This window comes from Monomorium pharaonis, chromosome 2 (assembly GCF_013373865.1).
Source record: "Monomorium pharaonis isolate MP-MQ-018 chromosome 2, ASM1337386v2, whole genome shotgun sequence".
Taxonomy (NCBI): domain Eukaryota; kingdom Metazoa; phylum Arthropoda; class Insecta; order Hymenoptera; family Formicidae; genus Monomorium; species Monomorium pharaonis.
Genome location: NC_050468.1, coordinates 9,702,615 through 9,728,747, shown reverse-complemented (window position 1 = coordinate 9,728,747; position 26,133 = coordinate 9,702,615). Strand labels below are relative to the sequence as shown.

General features: G+C 25.1%; 2 protein-coding genes across 6 annotated transcripts; both read left to right on the top strand.

The window, feature by feature from the left end:
* The first annotated feature begins 831 nt into the window (after positions 1-831).
* LOC105829006 (4-coumarate--CoA ligase 1) lies at positions 832-13,651 on the top strand. Of its 3 annotated transcripts, XM_036282417.1 has the most exons (10): positions 3,945-4,125; positions 5,306-5,523; positions 7,799-7,886; positions 8,065-8,184; positions 10,187-10,394; positions 10,622-11,097; positions 11,888-12,065; positions 12,152-12,376; positions 12,551-12,780; positions 13,422-13,651. In XM_036282417.1, the coding sequence occupies exons 3-10, from the start codon at positions 7,866-7,868 to the stop codon at positions 13,587-13,589; spliced, it is 1,626 nt and encodes a 541-aa protein (XP_036138310.1). In that variant the 5' UTR covers positions 3,945-4,125; positions 5,306-5,523; positions 7,799-7,865; the 3' UTR covers positions 13,590-13,651. The 3 variants fall into 3 exon arrangements, with proteins under 3 accessions (XP_012523072.1, XP_036138310.1, XP_012523071.1); XM_012667618.3 differs by lacking the exons at positions 3,945-4,125; positions 5,306-5,523 and adding an exon at positions 832-919; XM_012667617.3 differs by lacking the exon at positions 5,306-5,523.
* A 1,825-nt stretch (positions 13,652-15,476) lies between these two features.
* LOC105829101 (4-coumarate--CoA ligase 1) lies at positions 15,477-23,365 on the top strand. 3 transcript variants are annotated; one of them, XM_036282905.1, is made up of 9 exons: positions 15,477-15,682; positions 18,603-18,698; positions 18,905-19,024; positions 19,509-19,716; positions 19,993-20,468; positions 21,668-21,845; positions 21,936-22,157; positions 22,398-22,627; positions 22,924-23,365. In XM_036282905.1, exons 1-9 carry the CDS (start codon positions 15,479-15,481, stop codon positions 23,089-23,091), a joined length of 1,902 nt encoding a protein of 633 aa, XP_036138798.1. In that variant the 5' UTR covers positions 15,477-15,478; the 3' UTR covers positions 23,092-23,365. The 3 variants fall into 3 exon arrangements, with proteins under 3 accessions (XP_036138798.1, XP_036138799.1, XP_036138800.1); XM_036282906.1 differs by lacking the exon at positions 15,477-15,682 and adding an exon at positions 15,956-16,138 and having other exon boundaries at positions 22,924-23,091; XM_036282907.1 differs by lacking the exon at positions 15,477-15,682 and adding an exon at positions 15,956-16,142 and having other exon boundaries at positions 22,924-23,091.
* Positions 23,366-26,133: the final 2,768 nt, after the last annotated feature.

Below are 26,133 nucleotides of genomic sequence, written 5' to 3'. Positions count from 1 at the left end.
TTTCAAAATAATTTAACACATTTTTAGGATTTGCAGTAATGCCTTTGTGAATCGACTTTAGGGCCAAGTCATTTAAATGATTTTATCCGAGGTCTTCGAATCTTTCATTTCATTAACATGTATATTTTGTTTTTTGATTAAAAAACCTTATAAAAATTTTCTTTATCTATTGAACACTGTCAAAGTTCTAGTTGACAGAAATTTTAGAAATTATTTACATCGTTGTAAAGGGGAAAAAGTAATATTTTATACAATAACATGAAATTTATTTAGAACTAAAATTAAAGTTGTATTTTATAATTAAAAATAAAAAAATTTACATGAGAAATCCTCAACACCTTCCTCTTTGTTTCTCCTTTCTAAATAAGGTCAGTGACAACTTTTTTTGAGACTGTCATCTCCGCCGAATAGCCGAAATTCGACAACACGCATCGCAGATGTATTTAGTAATAAGGACTGTATATTGTATTACACATTTCAAATAAAAATATTACGCCATATCAAATAAAAATATTAAAAATATTAGTCACAAATCCTGAATAAAATAATATCTTTTACAATATATTTCCTTAATAGGGGTACATGGGGCACAGTGACCCAAGAGGCACAGTGGATCAATGGCTGCGTTCAGCAGAAAAAGCAGCTTTGCAACTGTTATAAAATTCTTCAACACGACTGGTTTATACGTTTAGATCTAACAGAAACTAAGAGCAAGAATCAATCGTGTTAAAGAATTTTACAGTTACAAAGCTGCTTTTTCTGCTGAACGCAGCCATTGGTTATAATTACGCTACTATTAATTCTAGAAACATCGCTCTTAAAGCACATAGGTTACGGTTCATGTCACTACTTGTCAAACCAGTGACCAATACGCTACCGACGCGACGGTGTATACGTGTGACAGAGATCCTGTAGTAAAGTAAATAAGAAACCTTTTTTTCGATATTGTGTTTGTTCTGTACTTTTGTATTATTTTTGTGACTGAATTTTTGTGATTGAATTCTGATGTAATTTAGCATTTTTAGTGTCTTTACATATTTGCTTACAAATGTATGTGAATTTGCTAGATGTTTCATATGTTTTCGTATTTTTATTTATAAGTTCTGTAGGTACAAATGGGGCACATTGGATCAACGATCAATGGGGCTCAGTGAATCACGATCCATTGCACCATCTATAAACCAATGTGACCGGCACATTTTATATCGATTTAGAATTAATATTAATACTTTCTACTGACTACATTTTTTTTAAATGTAGATTTTTATTAAAACCGTTTTTTATTTTATTTTATATTTTGTTCACACTCAGAAGAGAGATCTTTTGTGTTTTCAAGTACTTAAAATGCCATTAATAAATAATTAATAAAATTATTTTTTTAATTAAATGTATTTATCTTTATTCAAAATTCTATGATAGATGGTATCCCGTAATGATTCACTGTGATTTATGTTCTGATCCACTGTGACCCATGTCGAGGGTACAGTGGATCAATTGACATAGTTTCGAAAAAATATGTACAGTAAAAAGTAGCTTAATGATATTAATTTTTCAACTAGAATATGTTACTATAAAGTATAAACAGTAAACTATAAAAAAAGAAGGTTTATAAATGTCAAAAATTATGAAGATATGTTGAGAGAGACTAAAAAAAAAGTTATCCACTGTGCCTCACACTCTCCCACTTCGGAGTAGAAAAAACTCTTAAATTGATAATGTATTTAATATTATGACATTTTACGACAATCAAGCTTGAAGAGACAGATTACGCACAGATCGAGTCTGCTATCAGAACTTGATATCAGTAAGGCAAGTCATAAGTAATGCAGATTTTAAACAGACTTTATAACTGGCGATGTCGACAAATTGCTGCAAGAAATCTAACAAAACCTGTTGACATTCTATGTCAGTAGACCGGCAGCAGAAATTAAAGATCCTATTAACAGAACATAATGTGACAGCAGATTGTTGAAACTAAATAGGGTCAGGAAAAAGACAAAAATCAATTTAAGTCTTGATATTCCCCATAATTTTATGCAAAGTGAAAGCCTAGATGAAAGCAAGAGAAAGGTGATTGTAAAATTCGAGATGTTGGATGTGAATGGCTTGGATTGCCAATGGACTCACTAATGGTTCTCGAAAAAAAATTACTTGAAATAAAGAAGCGACTGTCAAATGTACAATGCATCTGCGATGCGTGTAATACAATATACAGTCCTTATTACTAAATATTATTTATTAACAAAATTTTGAAATAATTATCGCAAAAAATTTATAAGGTTTACTTTATTGTTGAATATCACAATTAAAATAATGGTACATGATCTAATTTCTCATGCTAGATTGCATCAAAACGTTTTGTGGCCGTGCTAGTAACATTCATAGAAATATGGCGTTTTGCTATGTATGCTTATATAATAATTTGTTGTTTAGATTTGGTGCTATTTTTCCTGCAAGATTTGCTGCTAAATAAATAAAACGTTAGATTAGAATACACAAAAAATATTATGCAAGAAGTATATAATATTTTAATACGCATACGTAATATAAAAATAAAAAAATCAATTTAAAGAAAAGAAATAAAAACTATCAAGAAGACAAATAGCTGTGATTGCTTTTTATAATTATAAATGAATCTAAAAAACATTAACTCGTAAGGCAATTTATAAGTTACAAGTTATAAAATTATGACTTGTAAGATTTTTATTACAACAATACATAGCGTAATCCAAAAATAACGCACAACGAATCTGCCAGCAAAATCAGTACAAAAATATCGTATATTGTATACCATAGTTTTAGTTTTAATTTTAACTTTTAATTAAATTAAATTAAATTTTAATTAAATTCAAATTTTAATTTAATTAAGTTGTAAAAATTTTTCTAAATATCTTAATTTTTTTGTAAATTTTATGCCATTTTAATGTAATTTTAGTTTCTTAAATTTTAATAGTTTATATTATTTTTTTTTTATATAAACAAAGTATAATTTAAGAAAAAGTTGTATATATTTTTTTAGAAATTTTTTCATACAATTGGTGTAATTGGTTTTTCTTTATAATGTGTTTATAACATTTATAAGTATAAAATCATGACTTGTAAGATTTTTATTACAACAATACACAGCATAATCCAAAAGTAGCGCGCAACAAATCTGCCAGTAAAACCAGTACAAAAATATCGCATTGTATGCCATAGCTTTATCTTTAATTTTAACTTTTAATTAAAATAAATTAAATTTTAATTTAATTAAATTGTAAAATTTTTTTATTTTAAAAGATTTTAAATTTTTTCTAAATTTCTTAATTTTTTAATAAATTTTTTGCTACTTTAATGCAATTTTAGTTTTTCGAATTTTAATAACTTATATTATTTATTTATTTTTATATAAACGAAGTACAAGAATAAAGTTATATTTCTTTAGTGATTTTTTTATACAGTTGGTGTAATTAGTTTTTCTGTAGTCAATCTTTATAATTTGTTTATAACATTTAGTTGTAAAATTAATTGTTGCAAAAGTACTTTTTATCTTAGAAGTGTCTTTTCATCTTCTTGTCCTAGGTTCTTTTTGATTGCTTAGTTGCTTAATCTAGCTGGTCTAGCCTTAAAACAAATTTCAATAATTTATATTATTTATTATTTTTTTGCATAAAAAGAATAGTATTTAAGAATAAAGTATGCATTTTTCTATTATTTTTAGAACTTGTTTTAGAATTATAATTATCTTTGTGCTCGAGTAATGTACACATGTACCCAATTGAATTACAGAAAATTATCTATTTTAATCAGAATATTTGTCTTGAATATTTGTCTTGAAATAAATATTAAAGAACTTTGAATAATGAATATTACGAATGATACAGCATTTATGTCATCGTGCAGACTTTACGTCATTTGAGAGGGGGAATATTGAAGATATTTAGAGATACTTATAAATAGTGAAGTCAGTACATGCTCGCAGTTTATGTTTAACAACGAATATAAGTGCACCACTGTAAAAGTTTTTTGTTTATTAGAATTGTTTTGTATCATTAAATTTTTTGTTGTATAATCGGTGTTATCAATTTATCAAATTTCAGCATTTTTTCTATTATACATTGGTTATAGCAACATTAATAATCAAAGGTATTGTGCATTTTAAACTGTATAAACTATATAAACAGATTTTAAACATTTTAAATGTCTGAAAGATTTTGCTAAGTTCTAAAACTTCTAAGTTATTTTTTAAAAAAATGTTAAATATATATATATATATATATATATATATATGCATAAAATAACAAAATGTTGTATTTATATCTTTCAAATAAAAAAAGTGTGTTAATTGAGTGAATTTCGATGCCTTGAGACCTCTTTTCCGCAATGCTGGTTCTCTCTCTTACTTCGCTTCGTGTTGCGAGAGTAGCTGGCGCGATTAAATTTTGACAGCTGTAGGTCATCACAGAGTTAGCAAAAGATAATTTGTATAAATGGTTGTCTATATAATTATTATTGTTATTATAATTATTATTATAATTAATTATATTTATTTTTATAAAACAAAAAGCTAAATAGCTTTTGCGTAGCGCGCGCCTGTAATGTTCTAGTATATAAAAATAAAGTAACATTATTAATAGTAATTTTTTAATTGTTTTTAAGATTCTTGTTTACTTATATTTATTATCTGAAATTGTGACGACTAAAGTAAGAAAATACACAATAAAAATTTTTGCAAAATATGTTAATATAGAAATTTGTTTCAACAATCTTCGCACTGAGAAAAAAGTATTTAATTTAATAAAACGTTTAATTACGGGCTGTCAACAAAAGATATACTTAATATAATAATATTTGCTGTTAATGCAATAACATTGATTGGACTATGTATTTATTTTGCAATACCGTATATTGTTGTATTGAATATATCTTTTGTTGACAGCTTGCAACTAAAAAATTTTGTTGAACCAATTACTTTTTTTTCTCAGTGCGAAGATTATTGACACCATTCACGGATGTTTATTTCCCACAGAGAACATTAAGATGTCTTAAAGACGACTAAAAGAAATAAATGTATAATTACACGTTACACAATACGTATATGTTATATTAACAGCTGTCAAAAAATTAATTTATTATCTCAGAATCTTAAAAAAAGGATGTTCGTTAAATTTTACTAAAAGTTGTTTTAAAGTCGTCTTAAAGACGTCTTTTTGGCAATGTCTTAAAGATGTCCTTTTGATGTCTTTTAGACATGTGTGTTGTTTGGGTTGTATGTTTGTATTATTAAATTGGCTATTAATTTAATATTGCGATATTATTATTCTAGTTGAACTTCTGTTTCTGCGTTTCAAGATTAAAAGGAGATTAATCTTTAAAAAATTAGAAAGTGTACATAATCACATAGAATATATTACTAAGCATTTGAGATCCTGTTATGATCATTCCTTGGCCTACTTTCAGTTTTTGTCTTATACATGTTACTGTCAAACATTTATTGAAATAAATGTAAATTAATTCCTCTCTAAAAGAGAAATATAGTTTTTGGTAAGTTTAATAAGACTATTTACTGATTTCAAATATTGAAAAATATTTCTGTTTAAAAAAAATTTGCAAAAAAGTTTATTGTATATTTAGTCGCTTCTAAAATGTCACAATCTAATATAGTATTGATAAGTTAACGAAAGCTTTATAAGAATATAGAAATCAAAATTTAATTCTATTTTATCACAATTCACTTTTTACTTTTAAATTAGCAGTCGTTTCATGATAAATTACTACTATTATAAATGTTTTCTTATTATATGTGTATATGTTATCTGTTCTATTAAATTAATACACACAATAAATTCATAGGATAAAGTTCATGTAGCATATACATATATAATTCAATAAAGACAAAAAATAGCAAAACCGTTATACAATAGAATGGATTAGAAAAAAACTTATCAAAAATCAATTTTCTAATTTCTTTTAGAAATCTTAATAAAAATTTGTTAATTGTTTATAAATATAAAGCATTATAATATAAGAAGAAAACTATATATATATATTTACTATATATAATTTGTACTTATATATACTTTATATATTGTATAATAAAAATTACTATGTACGATTGTAGTCAGGGACCATAAAAAGAAATTTTATAGAATTATATCATAAGTAGTATAAATATTACGTTAATTTGATAAAAATTATAGCAAAAATTTCTTCTTTAATCCGCATTTATTACTTACCATAATAATTTTTAGCCAGTAAATCTTAATTTTTACCATAAAATTTTCTCTATGTAATTATATCTTTTATTAAAAATTTATTTTCTGTTGATATAATATATTGTCAAATACAATAAATTTTATAAAAATTTGTAAAATAAGTAATAAGGATGTGGACAAAAATGGATAATATAAAACTTTATTGTGCTTGTAAAAAAAAACTTTGCCAAAAATTTTTGTAAAAAATTTAGCCATAGAAAAACGTATATATACAGTTACAAAAAATATATTAAAATACTGTGACACAATATTTTAAATATATAGTGATCTATTTTAATATGGTTCTGTTAATTGATAATATCTTAATTAATATAATATTCTACAAAACGGTTTTAGATATTTAGAATTAAATCTAAATATCAGTTATTAAAAAATTAATAAAACCAATGAAAACCTATATATCTGTATTTTTTAACTTTGTGTGATGAGAAATTACTTAATTTTCTTTACTTTTAATGTTTCTTTAACAATTAACTTTTTTAATTGTGTGTTATTTGTTTACAGAGTAATATTCGCAGTATTGCATTAATTAGTTTTATATATGTAAATTAAAATATTTTGGACGTTTTTATATAAGTCTTTACGTAATATTATCTGAAAAAAAATTTTTAAGATTAATATTTTTAAGATCAGAAAACCTTGTAAAATTATTATTTAAATTTATATATAATTTGTATTTACATTGTATTGTATTTATATTGTATTTATAGATATAATTTGTATTAACATTGTATTTATATACTTTTTTATTGTTGTAATTTATAATTAAATGGGCTGTGTTCGGAAACATCACGTAAGTGCTCTCGAGTATCATTCTATCATTGTTGTTTGTTGAATGTGAACAAGGCTAGAGTGATACCAAAGAGCACTCGGGTGACGTTTCTGAACGCAGCCATGCTTATTCAAATTTAACAAAATTTAAAACTTTAAATTATTTTTTATGAAATCTTGTTTTAAAAAATTCTTTATTTATTTAAAAAATTATATATATATGTATACTGTGTATAAATCTTTTTTCCACGTTTTCTACTTTTTAAAATATTTTTTAACTTTCAACTAAAAAATTTTTTCTAAAATTTATTGGGCTATAACTCATTCAGGCCATGTCTTGATAATATGAGATTGTAATACATCTCGGCCTTGTAACCGATTTTTTTTCTTCTTTGGAGAAGGGAGAAGTTGTCTGTCAGGCATTAAACCTTTTAAAACTAGAACTAAATTGATCAATAAGTTATGTTCTTGTAACTGTAGTGAATAAAACATACTTTAATCTGTATATTTGTATGACATCTTTGGTCTTTATCACTGGAACTTTTATAGGATTATTCTTTTAGCAATTTACCAATAAAAACAATTTAAAATAAAATTAAAACGTTCTTTTATTTTATATAGTTTTTTATAATCTTGTAAATCAATAATAATATTATAACTGTTTTATTAATATATGTGTAGCAAGTACTGTACTTAATTTTTATTTAATTTCATAATTTATATAAACACGTTCATATTTTATATAAAAATGTTCTATTTGTTAAATATTGTAGAGTAACATCGTTGGATCGCATTCAGAATCTCACATTTGTGACGAAAAACTTGGACATTTTTGACAAAATGGTTAACCATGACTCGAAGGTAAGCAAAAAAACAATAATTTATTGATCTGCAGATTAATTTCTTTATATTACATTTATAGAAGAAACTGTTAATGATTGACGTGAATCATATAGATTTAAGGCACATAGTGCAAAAGTATTATAATTAATAATCTGAAAACGATCTAAAAGCAATCTTACTTGTACATTGTTCACAGGAATTTACAGTGGAAAATGGAATTTACAAAGGGCCAGTAAATCTTAATTTTAGTAACTACAAAAGTGTCGGAGAATTATTGTGGAATAGCATTAAAAGAAGTGGAAATAAAATTGCACATGTGAGTCGACATTTACAACGTATTATAATATCAATACTTATTTCTTTCCAGAAAATAAATATAAATAAATATAAATATAAACTTTTAAAATTTATGTTTTATTTAAATGAAAATAATTTTATGGAAACATTTTAGAATTTTAAAAACTGATTGACGATAATAAAGATAAAATTTGTCGTTGCTTTTCTTTATACATATATTAAATAAATAATTTGTTTTATCATAAAATGTATAAGTTTCTAAGATGAACAAGCAGTGTTAAGAGAGAATGCATATACAATATAGTAAAAATATTTTACTAGTTTTTTGATATTAAATATAAAATAGAAAAATAGAAAATAATCTTAAGAAGATTATTAAAATTTAACGTTGACATTTATAGGAATTGTTTTACAGCGGTAATTTATGTCTTTTACCGTGTATTATAATATTAAAGTTTATAGAAAACTCAAGACATAATATTTTATTTGCTATTATGTAATGCGTTTTTATTACAAACAGGCAGAGAAAAATTTATTAGCTGTTAAATTTATTAGAGAGAAATATAAAAAAGAGAGATAAAAAGTTTCATATAAATCTTAACATCATTGTAAAGAACAATATACTGTTACTTTAATTTTAATTAAATAATTATATTACAAAGAAGGTACTTAATCATTAGATAAAAGTAATATCTATTTTAAAAATTATTTTTATGTGATATAACTTAATTAATTAAGCGATTTAAAAAAATTACTAAAAAATTTTTATAACAATAATTTTAAACAACTTATAAAAAATGGCAAAGATAATTTAGATACCTATTATTTTATTATAAAGTAGTATATAAAGTTTCTTGCCAAGATTGCGAGGCCTTTTACGTGAGCTAAATAAAAAGAAAAACACGAGAATTAAAAAATGACGTTAACGAAAAAGTGATTCCCTTATTTCTAATCACAGACTACACACATCACATATTAAATTTGTTTGGGAACATACTAATCTTAGATAATGAGCCTTCTTACTACAAAAGACTCATCTCAGAAATGTTACATGTCAAACAATAAAATTTAGGTTTTACGGATTAAGCGATACAGAATATTTACCTAAAACATATTTACAGGTTTTAAACCTATTATCTCAATTACAGCTTTATGATCTAATCTTGGTTTTAATCTATTCTTTCTGTTCTGTCTATATTCTTCTTTTTTCTTCCTTCTTCTCCTTACTATTTTTTTCCTTCTCTCCAACGCTCCCACTACCACTCTTACTTAACACTTTCACACTAAACATTGACAAACATTGGTCTACTTTTTATTTATTCTTTATCTGTTCCGCCTCTGACTATGTATCTTTTTTGAACAGTACAGATGATACACATGATTATTGTACTTTAAACTATAAGTTTTCCTTTCCTTCCTTTTAAAATGTAATTTTAAATACATTGCATTATCATGTACAATTACAGTTCACTTTAACATTAAAATGTAATTTGTAAGCTAATTATAATCACAAGTCATTAGTAACTTTAAATCTTGATGCGCCTTTGTAAATTTAACTTTGTGATTTTATGTAAACTCTTTACGGATCTCAAACCACCCACAATACACTACTATACTAACAATTGTACGCGTTAAATAACATCGGAAATAATATTGTTAAATAGACGTAATATAGACTGCGCTTTTTTGTATATGTAATATTAAAAATAATCTGATAACAGATTGAAACATCTATTGTGTTATACATTTAGAGACAATATAAACGTAGTGGGCTTTTTTTCATTAAATTTTGATAATCTATTAGAGTCTTAAATGTTATATTTAAAAATATATTTTTTACAATTAAAAATTTATTAAAAATGTTGCAATTATGCAGAATTTTTATTAAATTTAATTTTATTTTAGTACCAGTAAATAACATTCTAGAATTACAGATTATTTTTTATTTATGAGATAATAACTCTGAATATAATTAATTAATGATTTAGTTATGGAATAATCTATATAATAATTTTATATAGTTGGATGCACTTACTGAAGAAACGGTCACGTATGCAGAGCTTCAAGATAAAGTTGTGAGATGTGCCTTGTGGCTGCAAAAGCAAGGAATCAAGTCTGACGACGTTGTCACTGTATGTACGAGTAATCATCTTAATTCCATCGTGCCCTGTATTTCGGTAGCTTATATTAATGCAATTTCTAATCCGTGGAATGAGTCCATGAATTTGCGTAAGTTTTTTCGCAATTATAAAATTTTCCAGCATATATTGTATTGAATTAAATTAATGGATTAAGAAAAATATATTTTCCATAATAATGCGATTTGATAATAAGTACAATTTCATTTTACGGTAATTACTCATAATTTCGTATTGCTTGCGTATATAATAGTACTTAAAACTGTGTATGTATGTACATGTTTATCTTTTTATTATTTGTAAACTATTCCTTGTCAGAAACTGCCGTGCATTTAATGCAACTGACGATGCCAAAGATCATTTTCTGCAGCGAGAAATCCATAGATGTTATATTAAATGCGATGAAAGAGAAGAGTTATAAGCCCAAGTTGGTAGTTTTTGGCAAGCACGTCGATGCGATTTCGTTCTCAGATATTTTAAAAAATGATAATGATACGGAAATAGCAAATTTCCATTATGTTGAGCTCGATGACATCAAGAAAACAGCTTGCATTTTACATTCATCCGGTACTACAGGAATGCCGAAAGGCGTCGAATTGTCCAACTATTCTGTATTAAGTGTCAGCGCGGATATCGTTTTGGATTTGAATAACGTGCCAGCACTTTGGTTTTCTTCTCTTTATTGGATAAGTGGAATAATGATGAACTTCTCATCAATTGTGCAAAGCGCAAAAGTCATTATTTATCCAGAATTTGACGAAGAGATGACTTGTCGTCTAATCGAAAAATATAAAGTAAATTATGTAATATATAAAAAATTTGTTTCTGTTACATATGCATCGAATGTTACACGTGGTTCTTCTTCTGTTACTTTTTTTTTATAAAGTCACCAATTTCGGCACTTTAATATTATTGAACAATTCTTGTTCTAATATGGCGTAAATTGATCGTTTTTTCAATAAAGCTGTTTTTAGCTGTTCATTTAAGCTAATAATTAGTATAATAATTTATTACTAATTTATTACTAATAAAATTACTATTAGATATTAATTTTTTATCAAACAGTATTCAACTTTGTGCATTTGTAACAAATTACATTTTAATAAATTAATAACAAATTGGACAATATTTTGCAATCAAGATAAATGCAATCATGACTATATTTAAAAATACACTCTTTAAAATTTGCAATTGCTGTACTATTACTAATTTGCAGTAGTATACTTATAACTCTAATAATTAATAATTATTCATTTTGATAATGGGTTTTAGTAATTTTTACTCTACAATTAATGTATAGGAATTTAAAAATCAACGTATTTATTTCATAATTGACAAGTATACCACTAAAATATATTACAATTTCTTATACTAAAATATAATTGTAATTGCATTTTATAATAATATTTATTTACATGTAATACTTATTTACATTATAAATTGCATTATTATTTTTATATGCGTATATTATTTATTGTGTATATTATTTTATATGTGTATATTATATATTGGTTATTTGCGGATAACATGATTATTTTTAAAAGTATATATTATTTTATTGGGTAGTATATATTATTTTATTAGGTAGCAGTAATTTTTCTTGGTACAAGTATGATAAATCGATTTCTTAAAGCAGAATCTATAAAGAAATATTCGTTATTATCTTTGAAAGTTATACTTGGCGGTGGTGCAATAATAAAACCAAAAGTGCAAGAAGAATTGAGACGTACTTTACCGCATGTCGAAATAGTGCAAGGTTACGGTAAATATCATTGTGTGGTAAAATAATTAACATAATATAAATGTTGTGCGTTTTAAAATATTATATGATCTTTCTTGTGCTTTTAGGAATGACGGAACTTAGTGGTATTGTAACAGTGCAACTAAAAACACATCACAAAGACGGATCTTGCGGAGTAGTAACCAAAAATGTACAACTAAAGATAGTGAATCCAGAAAACGGGAAAATACTTGGTCCAAATGAACCGGGAGAAATATGGATAAAATCTGCAATTATGATGAAGGGGTATTACAGAAATCCTGAAGCAACAAGAAATACAATTGATGAGGAAGGTAAAGAGACTCTTTGTAATAATATTAATAATTTATTTATATTAAAAAATAAATTATATGAATTAACGTATGCAAACTACGTAAATTATATTGTACTCAAAAGAATATGTATATATCTAATATTATAATATCATGACAATTTAATAACAGAATAAATTCTCAAAATACTTATAGGATGGTTGCACTCAGGTGATATCGGTTATATAGACGAAGACGGAGAATTATTTATTATTGACAGAATAAAGGAACTTATAAAATACAGAGGATATCAGATCTCTCCTGCAGAAATTGAAAATGTTTTATTAACGCATCCAGCAGTTCTAGAAGCTGGAATAGTCGGGGTGCCTCATTCATTAGATGATGAACATCCTGTAGCTTATGTCATCAAAAAACCTGGCGCCCAGGTACAATTCTTTATTATGATAAAATGAAATCATAAAACTGTTTAGATCAACATTGTTTCATACTGTTTTATCGCTTTCGGAATTTGTTAACTTTTATCCCACCAGTTTCGAGAAAATAGTGCGTGAAGAAATAAAAAGACAGAGTAGTTAGCCTTAATTATATCCGATAAAACTTGTTCGATTTTAATGAATTTCAAAATTTTAAAGATTCTTGACAAATTTTTATTGTTAAAATTTTTTAATATTTTAATATTAAAGAATAAAACTAACATGTACATTTTTCTTATGTTAGAAAATAAAAATTTAATGTAAATATTATTGGGTTATACATATAAAGGAATGTTGAAAAGATTATGTTAAAAAATATTATGTTTATGCTTTCTAAATTTAGAATGTCACATTAAAAAAGTGAAAATACTGTCAGTACAATTTTTCGAGTGGTTTGCTGCTCTAAAGAAAGTTAAATTTTACTTGTATAGAGTAAACTTAAATTTTTATTAGAATAGCAAACCACTCGAAAAATTGTATTTGACATTGTATTTTTGTTTAGACTTTAGAGAGTACATTACTTTCTAACACAAAATAAAAATATCTTATATATAAATAATATTTTCTGTAATGGTTCAATTTTCTTTGTATAGGTGACGGAACAGGAATTGAAAAACTATGTGGCCAAAAATATGATGGATCAATACAAACTACGTGCAGGAGTAATATTTCTAGACAGATTACCATATACGGGTTCAGGAAAAATTTCAAGAAAGGATTTGAAAGAAATGACTAAAAGCCTGATAAAGCCTGTTGATTAATTGTATAATTATATTTTTTTAAAAAGTAAAATTTAAATATATAAGTACTATAATTATATATATATATATATAAATATATACTAGCTATGCCCTGCCACGCGTGCTGTGGCTTTCTTATGCTACTTTTTTTTCAAATTTTCTTTGCTTTTGTTGTTTAACTTTCAAGAGCCTTGCTTTAATAAATCTTTAATAAATCTAATATTTATTTATTCACGTACTTCTAACTTACTTCATTTATTTATTGCCTTTGGCACTGTATTCAATTAATTTGATTCTACTTATTCTAATGTATTTTTATTATAATGTAATATAAAACTTATTTTATTAAAATTTTGAAATAATTTTCAATTAAAAAAGCCGAATTCTTTAAAAAAACCCATTTTTCTACAGTGTACTATCTACTTAACATATATTATTAATATTGCTAAAATTTGAAAGACGATTCATCTATTTAGGGAAGTACGGTGTAGTGCCTAACATATAGTATTAATTTTTCTTAAATTAGAAAGTTTTAAAGTCTAACATTGTCCTGTAAATTTCTTTTTTTCCTTATTTTAGTTCTTCGAAAATTCTTAAACACATATTGGAAGCTGCCATTGATTCTAAATTGCCATATACAGGTTAAAAGAAACATTCTCAAATTAAAGGCCTACATTTATGAAACCACCAGTAATAAATCTAATATTTATTTATTCACGTACTTCAAACTAAATTCAATACAACGTTGTGTCAAAATTTCGAAAATATCGGAAAAAAATATTTTTTACACTTAAATTATGGCCATCATTTTTGAAACACTGTATATCCAAAATCAGACCCCATAGAACTCCAAGAACATTCCCGTTTTCAAATGCAACATTGTGTCAGAATTTCAAAGCAATCGGAGAATAACTTTAGGAGATCTTAGTTAAGAAACAAACAAACATTTACATTTTTATTTATATAGATATATAAATATATAGTATAATTCTCAAAAAATTTTTTAATATGTAAAAAGATATGTAAGCTAAATATATTTAAGTGTATATACATTGTTAAATAAAAATTAACTGCTAAAAAAATGAAAAATAAATATAAATAGCAAAGTATTAAGATAAATTTAATACTTATAAAATATAATAAAGTAATTGGATTTGGAAGAAAGTATTAAAAATATGTAAATTATTGTTTTTTATTAAATTAAAAAATTTTTGTTTACATTGTTAATTTTTAATTTAAAAACGTTATCATGGTCCAAGTGATAGAAGTATTCTAAGTAATAGCCTTTAAATACATAAAATTGTTTTTTAAAACAATTTTCTAAACAAATTGTAAAGCAAAATACGAGCAGCATAATTATTTTTTTAATTTTATATATATACATATATTGTTTTTATACAGTATAAAAGTATTAAAAAAAATAAAACTATTGTGTTTTTACATGTTGATTTATATGTTTTTATTATTTTTATTAAATAAAACAAAATTATACATATAATAAATTTCATAAACATTAAACAAACAGAATTCATTAATAATTTATTGAACAAATATTGTATAATATTATATGTTTATATTAATAAAATACAACAAATATTTAATAAAATTGATTTATTAAATATATTTTTGATTGTATAAACCTAGAACAATTTGTTTTATAAAAATTAATATTTATATGTATGTTAATTACGTTTTTTTTTAAATTTTTTATTTGTCTTTATAAATATACCGTTAATCTTTATATATATTTTTTTATCAGCGCCATTTGTCTGGCCGCGATTGAACTATGTAGTTGAAACCGTTTCTCACAAGAGTGCAAATTGGCGTTGATGTAGTTGCAGTTGTTGTTAAGACGTCTCGTACCAACTGTTGTTACTCTGTGTCTAGAGCTGCGTTCCATTTCACGCATGATGCGTATAATGCATTGTTCATCTTTGTTTAATGTCAGACAAACAACAAAGATGAATGATGCATTATGCACATCACGCGTGAAACGGAACGCAGCCAATGTTGTGAGATGGATGTTAAGGAGGAACAACGTGTGGCAATTAAATTTTGCTGTAAAGTCGATTTTTCGGCTACAAAGACTATGGAATTCATTCAGAAGGCTTATGGTGATGCAGCATAAAGTCAAACAACAACTTTTGAGGCACAAATGGTTCTGAGAGGGAATGAAACATGTCCGTTTTAGCGGACATTTTATTATCTATTCTGCGACCTTTTTTTTATTTTTTTTAAGATAATGTTACAAAAGATTGTAAGAAAAACAGTGACAAAGCAAAATTTATAATTTGCTCAATTAATAAACACTACATTACTACATCATTTACAAAAAGAATGTTATCATACATATCCAAAAATATACATATGCGATAAGCAGCAATTGCTTGAAGTTAACCTTTAACTATCATAATGCGTCACTTATTTATTGAACGTCAGACTGAGCAGACGCTCTTTGCACAGTGGAAATCTTCTAACTGTCAGACACGGAATCTTCTCTTTTGTTGCACTCCACGTTACATTATTCTTCAATTATCTTCATGTCTTCTTATTGACATTTACACATAACTGTAGGTATTACGCATTTTTTATAGATTTTTTAAATATTCTTTTATATGTAAATTTTATACGTAATTTTTTTATATAAATATGTTGGAACCATGTAACAGAGCATCTTGATATACAGTATAAAAAAATCTTTTTTAATTGCTCGAGGTATGTGAGTAAATAAAGGTAGTCATGTAACACGTAATGTTTATTATTTGTTTATTATTTTATACATCATAAACGTCTCTTGACGATTAGTATTAAAAAAACGTATTTGTGCAGGTATAAAAAAATTATGAAATTATAGTAAAGGTACGTATGAAACGACGCGTATGAAACATGATGTTTTCATAATTATTTATAATTTTTTTTTGTAAACAAAAGACAATTATTGTGTTTTGAGAATTAATCAAAAATTCATCATTGAAAGAAAAATACATTTGTCTTTAAGAGTAAGAAAATATTTCGAAAGCTTATTAAAATAGCCAAATATTTTAGACAAGATAATAATTTTTTTTTGCATAATTTATTATTAAATATATTTTTATATAATGTTTCATACTTATTTTTGTTATAATTTGTTTCTGTTCTTAGTACAAACACGACTTTTCTGTTAAAGTGCACGTAATATAGAATATGTTGACAACACGCGTTATAAAACATGTTCCATATTACTTATTTTGTGGTAATAATGACATAGATGATAAAAATGGAAAAAATAAATACAGTATATTGTTTATTTCTAGTGGAGATACAAATTGTGCATCATGTAGAGACATGAATTGTTGGTTGAAGAATGCTTCAACCAACATTCGTTTACGTGTCCAATATCTAAAATAAAAAGATTAATGCAGAAACATAAGAACATAAAGGATATTTATTCTTTTATACTTTTAAGTAAAATAAATACATCTTTTTTATATAAAAATAAAACTTTTGTGTTTTTACATTACATTTTTAAAATATTTTATGCATCTTCGTCGATTTTATCACTTTACTTTATTCTATAATATATTTTATAGTATAATTTAACATTTTCTTAACATTAATAAATTACTAATATCTATAAATCTTAAATAATTTTGTCATTATTTAATATTTGTTTTATTAAAAAAGCAATTTTTTATTTTTGGTAACTTTTCAAAACCTTATTCATTAGGTGTTTCATATTACGTGCTTTTACCCTATAAATAAAATCATATGTAAATGGAACAATATCGCTACGGTTCTGAATTTCATAATTTATAAGTGAAGTGGGAGTACATACGTCATTTAGAACTTCACGTTCTATTACGTTCTATTTTATCTAATAATAGTCTGTCATACTTTGATGTTATTTACAGAGCTAGTACAGAATAAGTTAGTTTTTTAATATATTTAATATATTTTTAAACCAAATTAAGTTAAAATTAATGGCTAATAAAACTAATTTAGTTACGTTAAAAGTTACATAAACAAAAAACTAACTTGATTAAAAGTTGTATTAAATTAATTTAAGTTAAATTAATTTTTTTATACTTTGTATATATCTGTAAAGGTATAAAACACATGTATACATTAGTAGATAATTAAAGAATTCTTGAAACAATGAAACAACAGAACATGAGGATAAATGAGTCAAGCTCTGTATTTAGTATCTATTAACAAAATCAGTATAATATTCTTACTAGAACGTTATAAAAAAATAAAGTTTTAACTTGCAACAAAAACTAAACTTACAAAAATTTTGATGACAAGGTTATACATAGATAAAAAAAATGTGTATTATTTGGTATGATTGTAAAATTTAATGCAATATTATTCTATATATAAATCACATACAATTAAAAAAATTAAAAATTAATTGTCAAAAAAATATTTTAAAAGATAAGAGCACTTTTTATAAAAAATAAAGATATATAGGTATAACAATGTTGACAAGATTACATTATTTTATATTGAAATTATAATGATGTCTATAGACCAATATTTACAATTAAATTTTATTTTAAGATTGTTTTAAGTAATGTTTTAAGTTTATATTGGGTGCTTTCCATTTAGTGACACAAATCGACACAAGTATTGTTCTACCTTTGTTACTCATTGAACATAAAAAAAGATAGAATGATGCTTGTGTCGACTTGTGCTACTAAAATGGAAAGCACCCATTAACATGGCACTGAGACTGATTGATGACATCTTTAGATATACTGTTTAAAATGATTTTAAATATTAAAGCTATATTTTTCTGTTTAAAAGCCTTGATTTGGAATTTTTACAAAGTTATTTCTTGTTGCAATTTTTTATTAAAAATTATTGGAAATATAGTTAAAACATTTAAATATTTTATTTATAATTCTTGTTTAGTTTCTTGTTTAGTCTTTTATTTTGTATAAACACATTATTTTAACACAATAAACACAAATTTTGTATAAACACATATACACTTTGATAATTGAGTCAGTTTATTCATATTTAAAACTAATATAAAACATTCTATTTATAAAGTATTGTAGAATAACATCGTTGGATCGCATTCAAAATCTCACTTTTACGATGGGAGATCTCGGTATTTCTAGCGAAACGGCTGGTTATGACTTGAATGTAAGTATAAAATCAAATACATAGTAATCTATTAGTATATATAGCTGATCTTTTCGTATTACATTTAAAGAAGAATTTGTAAATGTACGATTAATTTAATGTATACTAATTAATCCTTAGTTTTTAATCATGTTTACTATTAGATCTTTGCATTATGTGTTTTGTAATAAACAATCAATATAAATTAACTTGTATATTGTTTATAGAATTTTACAGTGGAAAATGGTGTTTACAAGGGGCCAGTGAAACATATTATTCACAACTATAAGAGTGTCGGGGAATTGATGTGGAATAGTATTAGAAACCATGGAGACAAAATAGCACATGTAAGTCAACATTTACAACGTAATGTCAATACATAGACTTTTCCTGAAAATATATAGAAGATGGTATTATAGTTACTTATTTATTATCACTAGTTTCATGAACTTTTTATAATCGCAAATCCAGATACAGGTTAATAATAAAAGCAGTCTAAAAATTTTTTTTATTCTTGGAATCAAGTCTAATTTATAAGCTGATATTAATACGTGTACTTTAATTTTAAAAAAAATTTCCAAATCTATAAAAGAAAAACATATAAAATCTTATTAATGATATGCACGAATGACTCTACAGTCTACATTATCGACTTTGATCAAGTTTGACGGACTGTTTAGCATCCTCTCAAATTTATTAATTTTTTTAGTATTAGTAAAAAGTAAATGTTTCAAAATTATAGATTGTTCTTTAATCTTAATAACTAAATAATAATACTATATAATTAATTTTTAATTTGGTTATAGCACAATCTTTATAATTATTTTTTAGTTGGATACACGTACTAATGAAACAGCTACATACGCGCAGCTTCAAGATAAAGTTGTAAGATGCGCTTTGTGGTTACAAAAACAAGGAATCAAATCTGATGATGTCATTACTGTGTGCACGGGTAATCATCTTAATTCCATCGTACCCTGCCTTTCGGCAACTTATATCAATGCGATCTTTAATACATGGAACGAGTCCATGGACTTAAGTGAGTTCTTTCGCAATTATTGAATATATATATTCAATTGCATTTAATATTTAATTGCATTTAAGTATGTTGCAAATATATTCAATTGTATTTAAGTATGTTGCATTTAATTAAATTAAAAATAATTTTTGATAATTATGTAAGTATAGTTTTGTTTGTTTTATGTTAATTTCTTATAATTTAATAATTTAGTATTGTTTGCCGATACACAATAATAAAATTGTATGCACGTATTAATTTTTTTATTATTTATAAACTATTTATTTATTATTACAGAAACTGCGCTGCATCTATTGCAACTGACCATGCCAAAAATTATTTTCTGCAGTGAAAAATCCATGGATGTCGTTTTGAACGCAATAAAAGAGAAGAATTACAGTCCCATACTGATAGTTTTCGGTAATAATGTCAACGCGATTTCTTTCTCCGATATTTTGAAAAGTTGCAACGATGCGGAAGTAGCAAACTTTCACTATGTTGAACTCGATGATATAAAAAAAACAGCTTGCATCTTACATTCGTCGGGTACTACGGGGATGCCGAAAGGTGTCGAATTGTCCAATTTTTCTGAATTAAGTGTCAGCCTGGATACCGTTTTAGATATGAATAATGTGCCATCACTCTGGTTTTCTTCTCTTTATTGGTTGAGTGGCGTAATAATGAATTTCATGGGAATTGTGCAATGCTCCACAATGATTATTTATCCTGAATTTGACGAAGAGATGACTTGTCGTCTGATTGAAAAATATAAGGTAATATTTGGTTAAGTACACAAAATGTTCTTTTTATTAAATAACTAGCTATGCCCTGCCACGCGTTGCTGTGGCTCTCTATTCTTAAGCTGTTTTTTTCAAATTTTCTTTGCTTTCGTTGTTTAACTTTCAAGAGCCTTGCTTTACTGTTGCTCTTTTTATTTTATTTTTGAATAAGTATTTATCTGTCTTTAATAAATCTAATATTTATTTATTCATGTACTTCTAACTTTTTTTTCTAAAAGCTGCCATAAATTTAGAAATCCAGTCAAATGACTGTTTTAAATAAGTTCCTTTTTTTCAATAAAATAACAGCCATCTTTATTTTTCTTATTACCTTAATTTAAACACAATAGAAACATTCTTCGTCTCTCCCGGTCTCTCCCGTCTTTCTCCGTCTCTCCTGGTCTCTCCCCGTCTCTCCCCGTCTCTCCCCGTCTCTCCCGGTCTCCCCCGGTCTCTCCCCGTCTCTCCCGGTCCCTTCACGTCTCTCCCGGTCTTTCACCGTCTCTCCTGGTCTCTCCCCGTCTCTTCCCGTCTCTCCCCGTCTCTCCCAGTCTCTCCCGGTCTCTCCCCGTCTCTCCCCGTCTCTCCTGGTCTCTCCCCGTCTCTCCCCGTCACTCCCGGTCTCTCCCCGTCTCTCCTGGTCTTTCCTCGTCTCTCCCGGTCTCTCCCCGTCTCTCCCGGTCTCTCCCCGTTTCTCTCCGTCTCTCCCGGTCTCTTAAATTGAAGAAATTTAAATTTAAATAATTTGACAATTTTGAATCATAGTCGGTTTAATTTTGACTCGGTCGTTTTTTTCTTGTTTTCTAATTCATGTTTTAGTTTTAAGTATATTTTATTCAATTTTGGTTAATATTTTATTTAATATTTAAAACTTTATGTTTTTATTTTATTTTTATTTTTAACAGTTTATCCATCTTCTAATATAATTTTCTTTTTTTATTAAAATAATAATTATATTACTTATTAAGAATGTTAATTATTAAGAATTATTAATTATAATTAACTTATTAAAAGTGTAATTAAAATTTTTTTAAGTTTAAACAATTATTTACTTATTATAATTAAGTTTCATATTTAATTGCATTATAACTTTCACAATTTATTATATATTTTATATTTATATTTAAATATAATTCGTTATTTTTCCGTTTAATGTGATTAAATTTGAAAATGTAAATTATTTTATTTGCTAGGTAACAACTATTTTTCTTAGCACAAGCATGATAAATCGACTTCTCAAAGCAGATTGTATGAAAAAGTATTCTTTATCATCTGTAAAAGTCATAATGAGCAGTGGTTCAATAATTAAGTCAGAAGTGCAAGAAGAACTGAGACGTATTTTGCCGCATGCCCAAATAGTGCAAGGTTACGGTAAATATTTTTATAATGTGATAAAATATTAGTACCAATAAATGTGTGTTCTGTGTTATAAAATTTTTATTATATTTTTTGCACTTCCAGGAATGACTGAAGTTAATGGTCTCATAACGATGCAACTATCGCATCATAAAAATGGATCTTGCGGGGTTGTAACCAAAAATGTACAAATAAAGATTGTGAATCCAGAAAACGGGAAAGTACTTGGTCCAAATGAACCGGGAGAAATATGGATAAAATCTATAAACGTAATGAACGGTTATTACAAAAATCCTGAGGCGACAAAAAATACAATTGACGATAAAGGTAGAGAGATTATTATAAAATAATAATGATTTAATTGTATTAAAAAAAATAATTACGCAAATTAATCTCTGCAAACTAAATAAATTATATTCTGTTATACCCAAAAGAACATATCTAATTATATGTAATATATATATATGTATATATATATATATATATATATATATGTACATATATGTATATATATATAAAATAAAAGATCTAATAGTATAAAATAAATTTTCAAAATTTTCAAAACAGGATGGTTGCACTCAGGTGATATCGGTTATGTTGACAAAGATGGGGAATTATTTATTATTAATAGAATAAAAGAACTTATAAAATACAGAGGATATCAGATCTCTCCTGCAGAAATTGAGAATGTTTTATTAACGCACCCAGCAGTTCTAGAAGCTGGAATAGTCGGAATGCCTCATCCTTTGGACGATGAACATCCTCTTGCATATGTCACCAAGAAACCTGGTGCCAAGGTATAATTTTCAGTTACGATATAATAAAATCGTAAAACAAGAGTTTTAATGTTAATAAGTTTTTAAATTTCATAAAAAAGATTTTAATAAATTTTTATTGCTAAAATTTTGTTGATTGTTTAGGATTAAAATATAGACTCAACATGTAAATTTTTTTTACTTATTTGTAGAAATAAATTAAATATTATTGATATTGATGTTAGAAAAATTATATTCATACATATGTTAATTTAAAGTAGAAAACATTTCTTATACATTAAAATGTACTTTTTTTGTAATAATATTTTTTTGTATAGGTAACGGAACAAGAATTAATAGATTTTGTAGCGAACAATATGATGGATCACTGTAAACTACGTGCAGGAGTGATATTTTTGGACAATTTTCCATATACGGGTTCAGGGAAAATTTCGAGGAGAGATTTGAAGGAAATGACAGAAAAACTGATAAAGCACGTTGATTAATTACATAGAAGAATAGGAAATCTTTTTAAACTAATAACAATTAATTTTGATAGATCTAAACAATAGTTTATAATAGCTTTAATATAATAGCCAATATAATATTGGCTTAATAAAAGCCAATAAAAACCGATGTTGAATAAACTTGGAATTTATTATTATTCCTTTAAATGTACGATAATAATTCGTATTAATACAAGAGCATAATAATAATATGCATGGTGTGTGAATACAATAATAAAATGTGTAACAGTGAATAAAAACAAATAAAAATGCACAGACGTTTTAGTCCAATTTTGAGCCGTCCTCAATTTGCCAGAAATTAATAAACAAATTAAAACATAAACGTTTCTCACGTGATTAAAAATGATCAACGTCGTAGAGTACACAGCATAAAGATATGTGTTCATTAAGGTCATAATTCTTATTGTGTCATAATTCGTAAAACCGAAAAGATTAACATTACGTCGCTGTGTCAACAATAAGTTAGTCAATGGTAAATATATACGGAGTTAGACAATGAATATGATTAAAGTTATAAAAGGTATTTAAATTGTTTGCAATGCACCTTTATGTTAAAAACAAACTATTACTATACATATATATACGTATTTTATATACACTTCTGCACGAAATAATATTTGGCACCAAAAAATGATATACAAAATTAAGTAAAGTTCAAATAAGCATAATTCCATAAAAAAATATTGAACAAATCTTCTTTTTTTAATTTAAAGGGTAAAAGAGCAATTTTGTTTTATAGTAGATTTATTCCGCTATTTCCATAAAAGTAAAAACGTGCTTTTAATAATAAAATTTGACGATATTGTTTGTAAATGTTATCCCTAGAAGAATACGTTTATTTTGTACATATATATCGTAGATTTAAATATTAAATAAATATTGTCATCAAGTGACAGTTCTACATACAACAATATTTTTTTTGTTTTTTGTATAAACTCGACCGTTTTCCTCTAGATTTTTGTGCGTATTTTAATTTTGTAAAAGACTTTTGCACTTCTATAAAGCCAATTAAAAAATTAGTTTATTTAAAAAATATTAATAAAACCAGACGGTTTAAAAATTTTTTTAATTTTTAGTATTCTTACTTTTGATTACGGTTTTATCAATTACTATAAATCTCAGTAAATTAATATTTATATATTTGATATTATTACATATCTGTTGCGTATTTTGTAGAACATAAGATGGGTGGTGTAATGTAAACTAATTGACATCTGTAATTCAGTAACCTTCTAAACACGTGTTTGAAATTTCTTTCGTTATAGTCTTAAAAGGCATTGTTTATTTCCATCCATCCATGCAATTATGTTTGGAGTTCATGTGGAAGAGATCTTCCTACATCCTCTACTTGTCGCAGCAATATGCATATGAATACACGAATGAATTGATACGGACGATAAAATTATATTTACTGTTAAAAATAACTTAAATTCAAACTGAAACGTGCAATTTGTAAAATATTTGCTGTTTGTGACTGTATATTGTAGAAATTAAATACTATTTAATTTTTCGGATAATTAAATTGATCGCTTCTTGTATTGTATCGATCTCCAATAATAATCTTAATTTTTTTAATTTTAATTAAAGTGTTATACGTCTACAGATATATAATTTTATTAATATTTTTAATCCAATATAATTTATTTAGATAACATAAGTATTTTTAATAAACTTTCTAATGAATATTTAATAAAAATGTTATAATATTTTAAAAACATATTAGAAGATGTTCTAATAAATTTACGTAGAATGTTAAAATAAGATTAATTTAAATATTCTAGTTCTAGATAAATGGCCTAATTATTGATGTACACTTTCTTGGAAGACACTTTTTAATTTATATTTATGTTTTCAAAGTTTTTTTAGCTTTTGTTTAAGAATTGCTATCTACAAAAATAAATGCCTTTATTGGTAATTTTCCTTCATATTATTAATTTTCTTTTGTTCTTATGTTTAATTCTTTCGTTTATTATTATTTTTTACATTAAAGTTATATTTTTGCAATCTGTTTTTATACATTTTTATTACTAAGTTACTAATAACTACACAAAATTAATTACTTTTACACTAATTTAATTTGTAGATGATTTATACTGTTTTATTGAAGTGTATGTGAATAATGTTTATTGATATTAGTAACGTTAGTTTAAAAAAGAGAGGAAGAAATCAGTATATTGTTTAAAATAAAATAATTTACAAAAACTTTTTTATATTTTAATATAATACTGTTTTAATAAAAAATAATATTGATAAATTAATAATATAAAATTATAAGCATTTATATATTGTAAGTATTTTAATATTTTATGTATATTTTTGAATTATGAAGATTAGCTTTACATTTAGACATAAGCTAATCAACTATTACATCACTTGTTTTTATTAAAATGTATGTTTTGCAATATTTATATTTCATTCAATGTTGATTTAATTTTGCATATATTTAATCCTATACACTTAGATATCTGATAACTACGTCAATGTTATGTAAGTCTCTTATATATATATATATATATATATATATATATATTCATATACATATTTATAAACACATATAAGCTTGTAATATGTACCTTTATTTTAGAACTTAATTTCTTGAATTATAAAAAATTAAAAATTTGTTAAAAGTTTTAAAAATTTAGTTTTAGAAATGTAAGCAAGTATTTTATTAATGTTAGATTTTTAATGGACATTAACACCATATTGTAATAAAAAAATATCTATATCTAAAAAATTGTGAAAATTTATAAAACAAAAAATTTAGTTTTTTAAATTCTGAAATGTATAATACACTCACACACATAAAATGATAACATTAAACCAACACGTTATCAATTCCAGGAATAATGTTCTATTTTCCGAAGATAAACGTCATAAAATATCAAATAAAGAATGTTATGATTAATACAAAACAGTGATACAGCAAAATTTCTAATTTGCGCAATTAATGCTTTAATAGGTTTTACGTTGCAAGAGGATATTTATCTATCTGGAAATACACGATAAACAATCAGCAGTGCT

Bases quoted from the DNA above. Each gene is read 5' to 3' on its own strand.
- LOC105829006 (XM_012667618.3), top strand. From the start codon at position 7,866: ATGGTTAACCATGACTCGAAG. The intron at 11,098-11,887 runs GTAAATTATGTA...TTATTTTATTAG, and splicing joins GTCTAATCGAAAAATATAAA to GTAGCAGTAATTTTTCTTGG. The intron at 12,377-12,550 runs GTAAAGAGACTC...AAATACTTATAG, and splicing joins AAATACAATTGATGAGGAAG to GATGGTTGCACTCAGGTGAT.
- LOC105829101 (XM_036282905.1), top strand. From the start codon at position 15,479: ATGCGTATAATGCATTGTTCATCTTTGTTTAATGTCAGACAAACAACA. The intron at 20,469-21,667 runs GTAATATTTGGT...TTTATTTGCTAG, and splicing joins GTCTGATTGAAAAATATAAG to GTAACAACTATTTTTCTTAG. The intron at 21,846-21,935 runs GTAAATATTTTT...TTGCACTTCCAG, and splicing joins CCAAATAGTGCAAGGTTACG to GAATGACTGAAGTTAATGGT.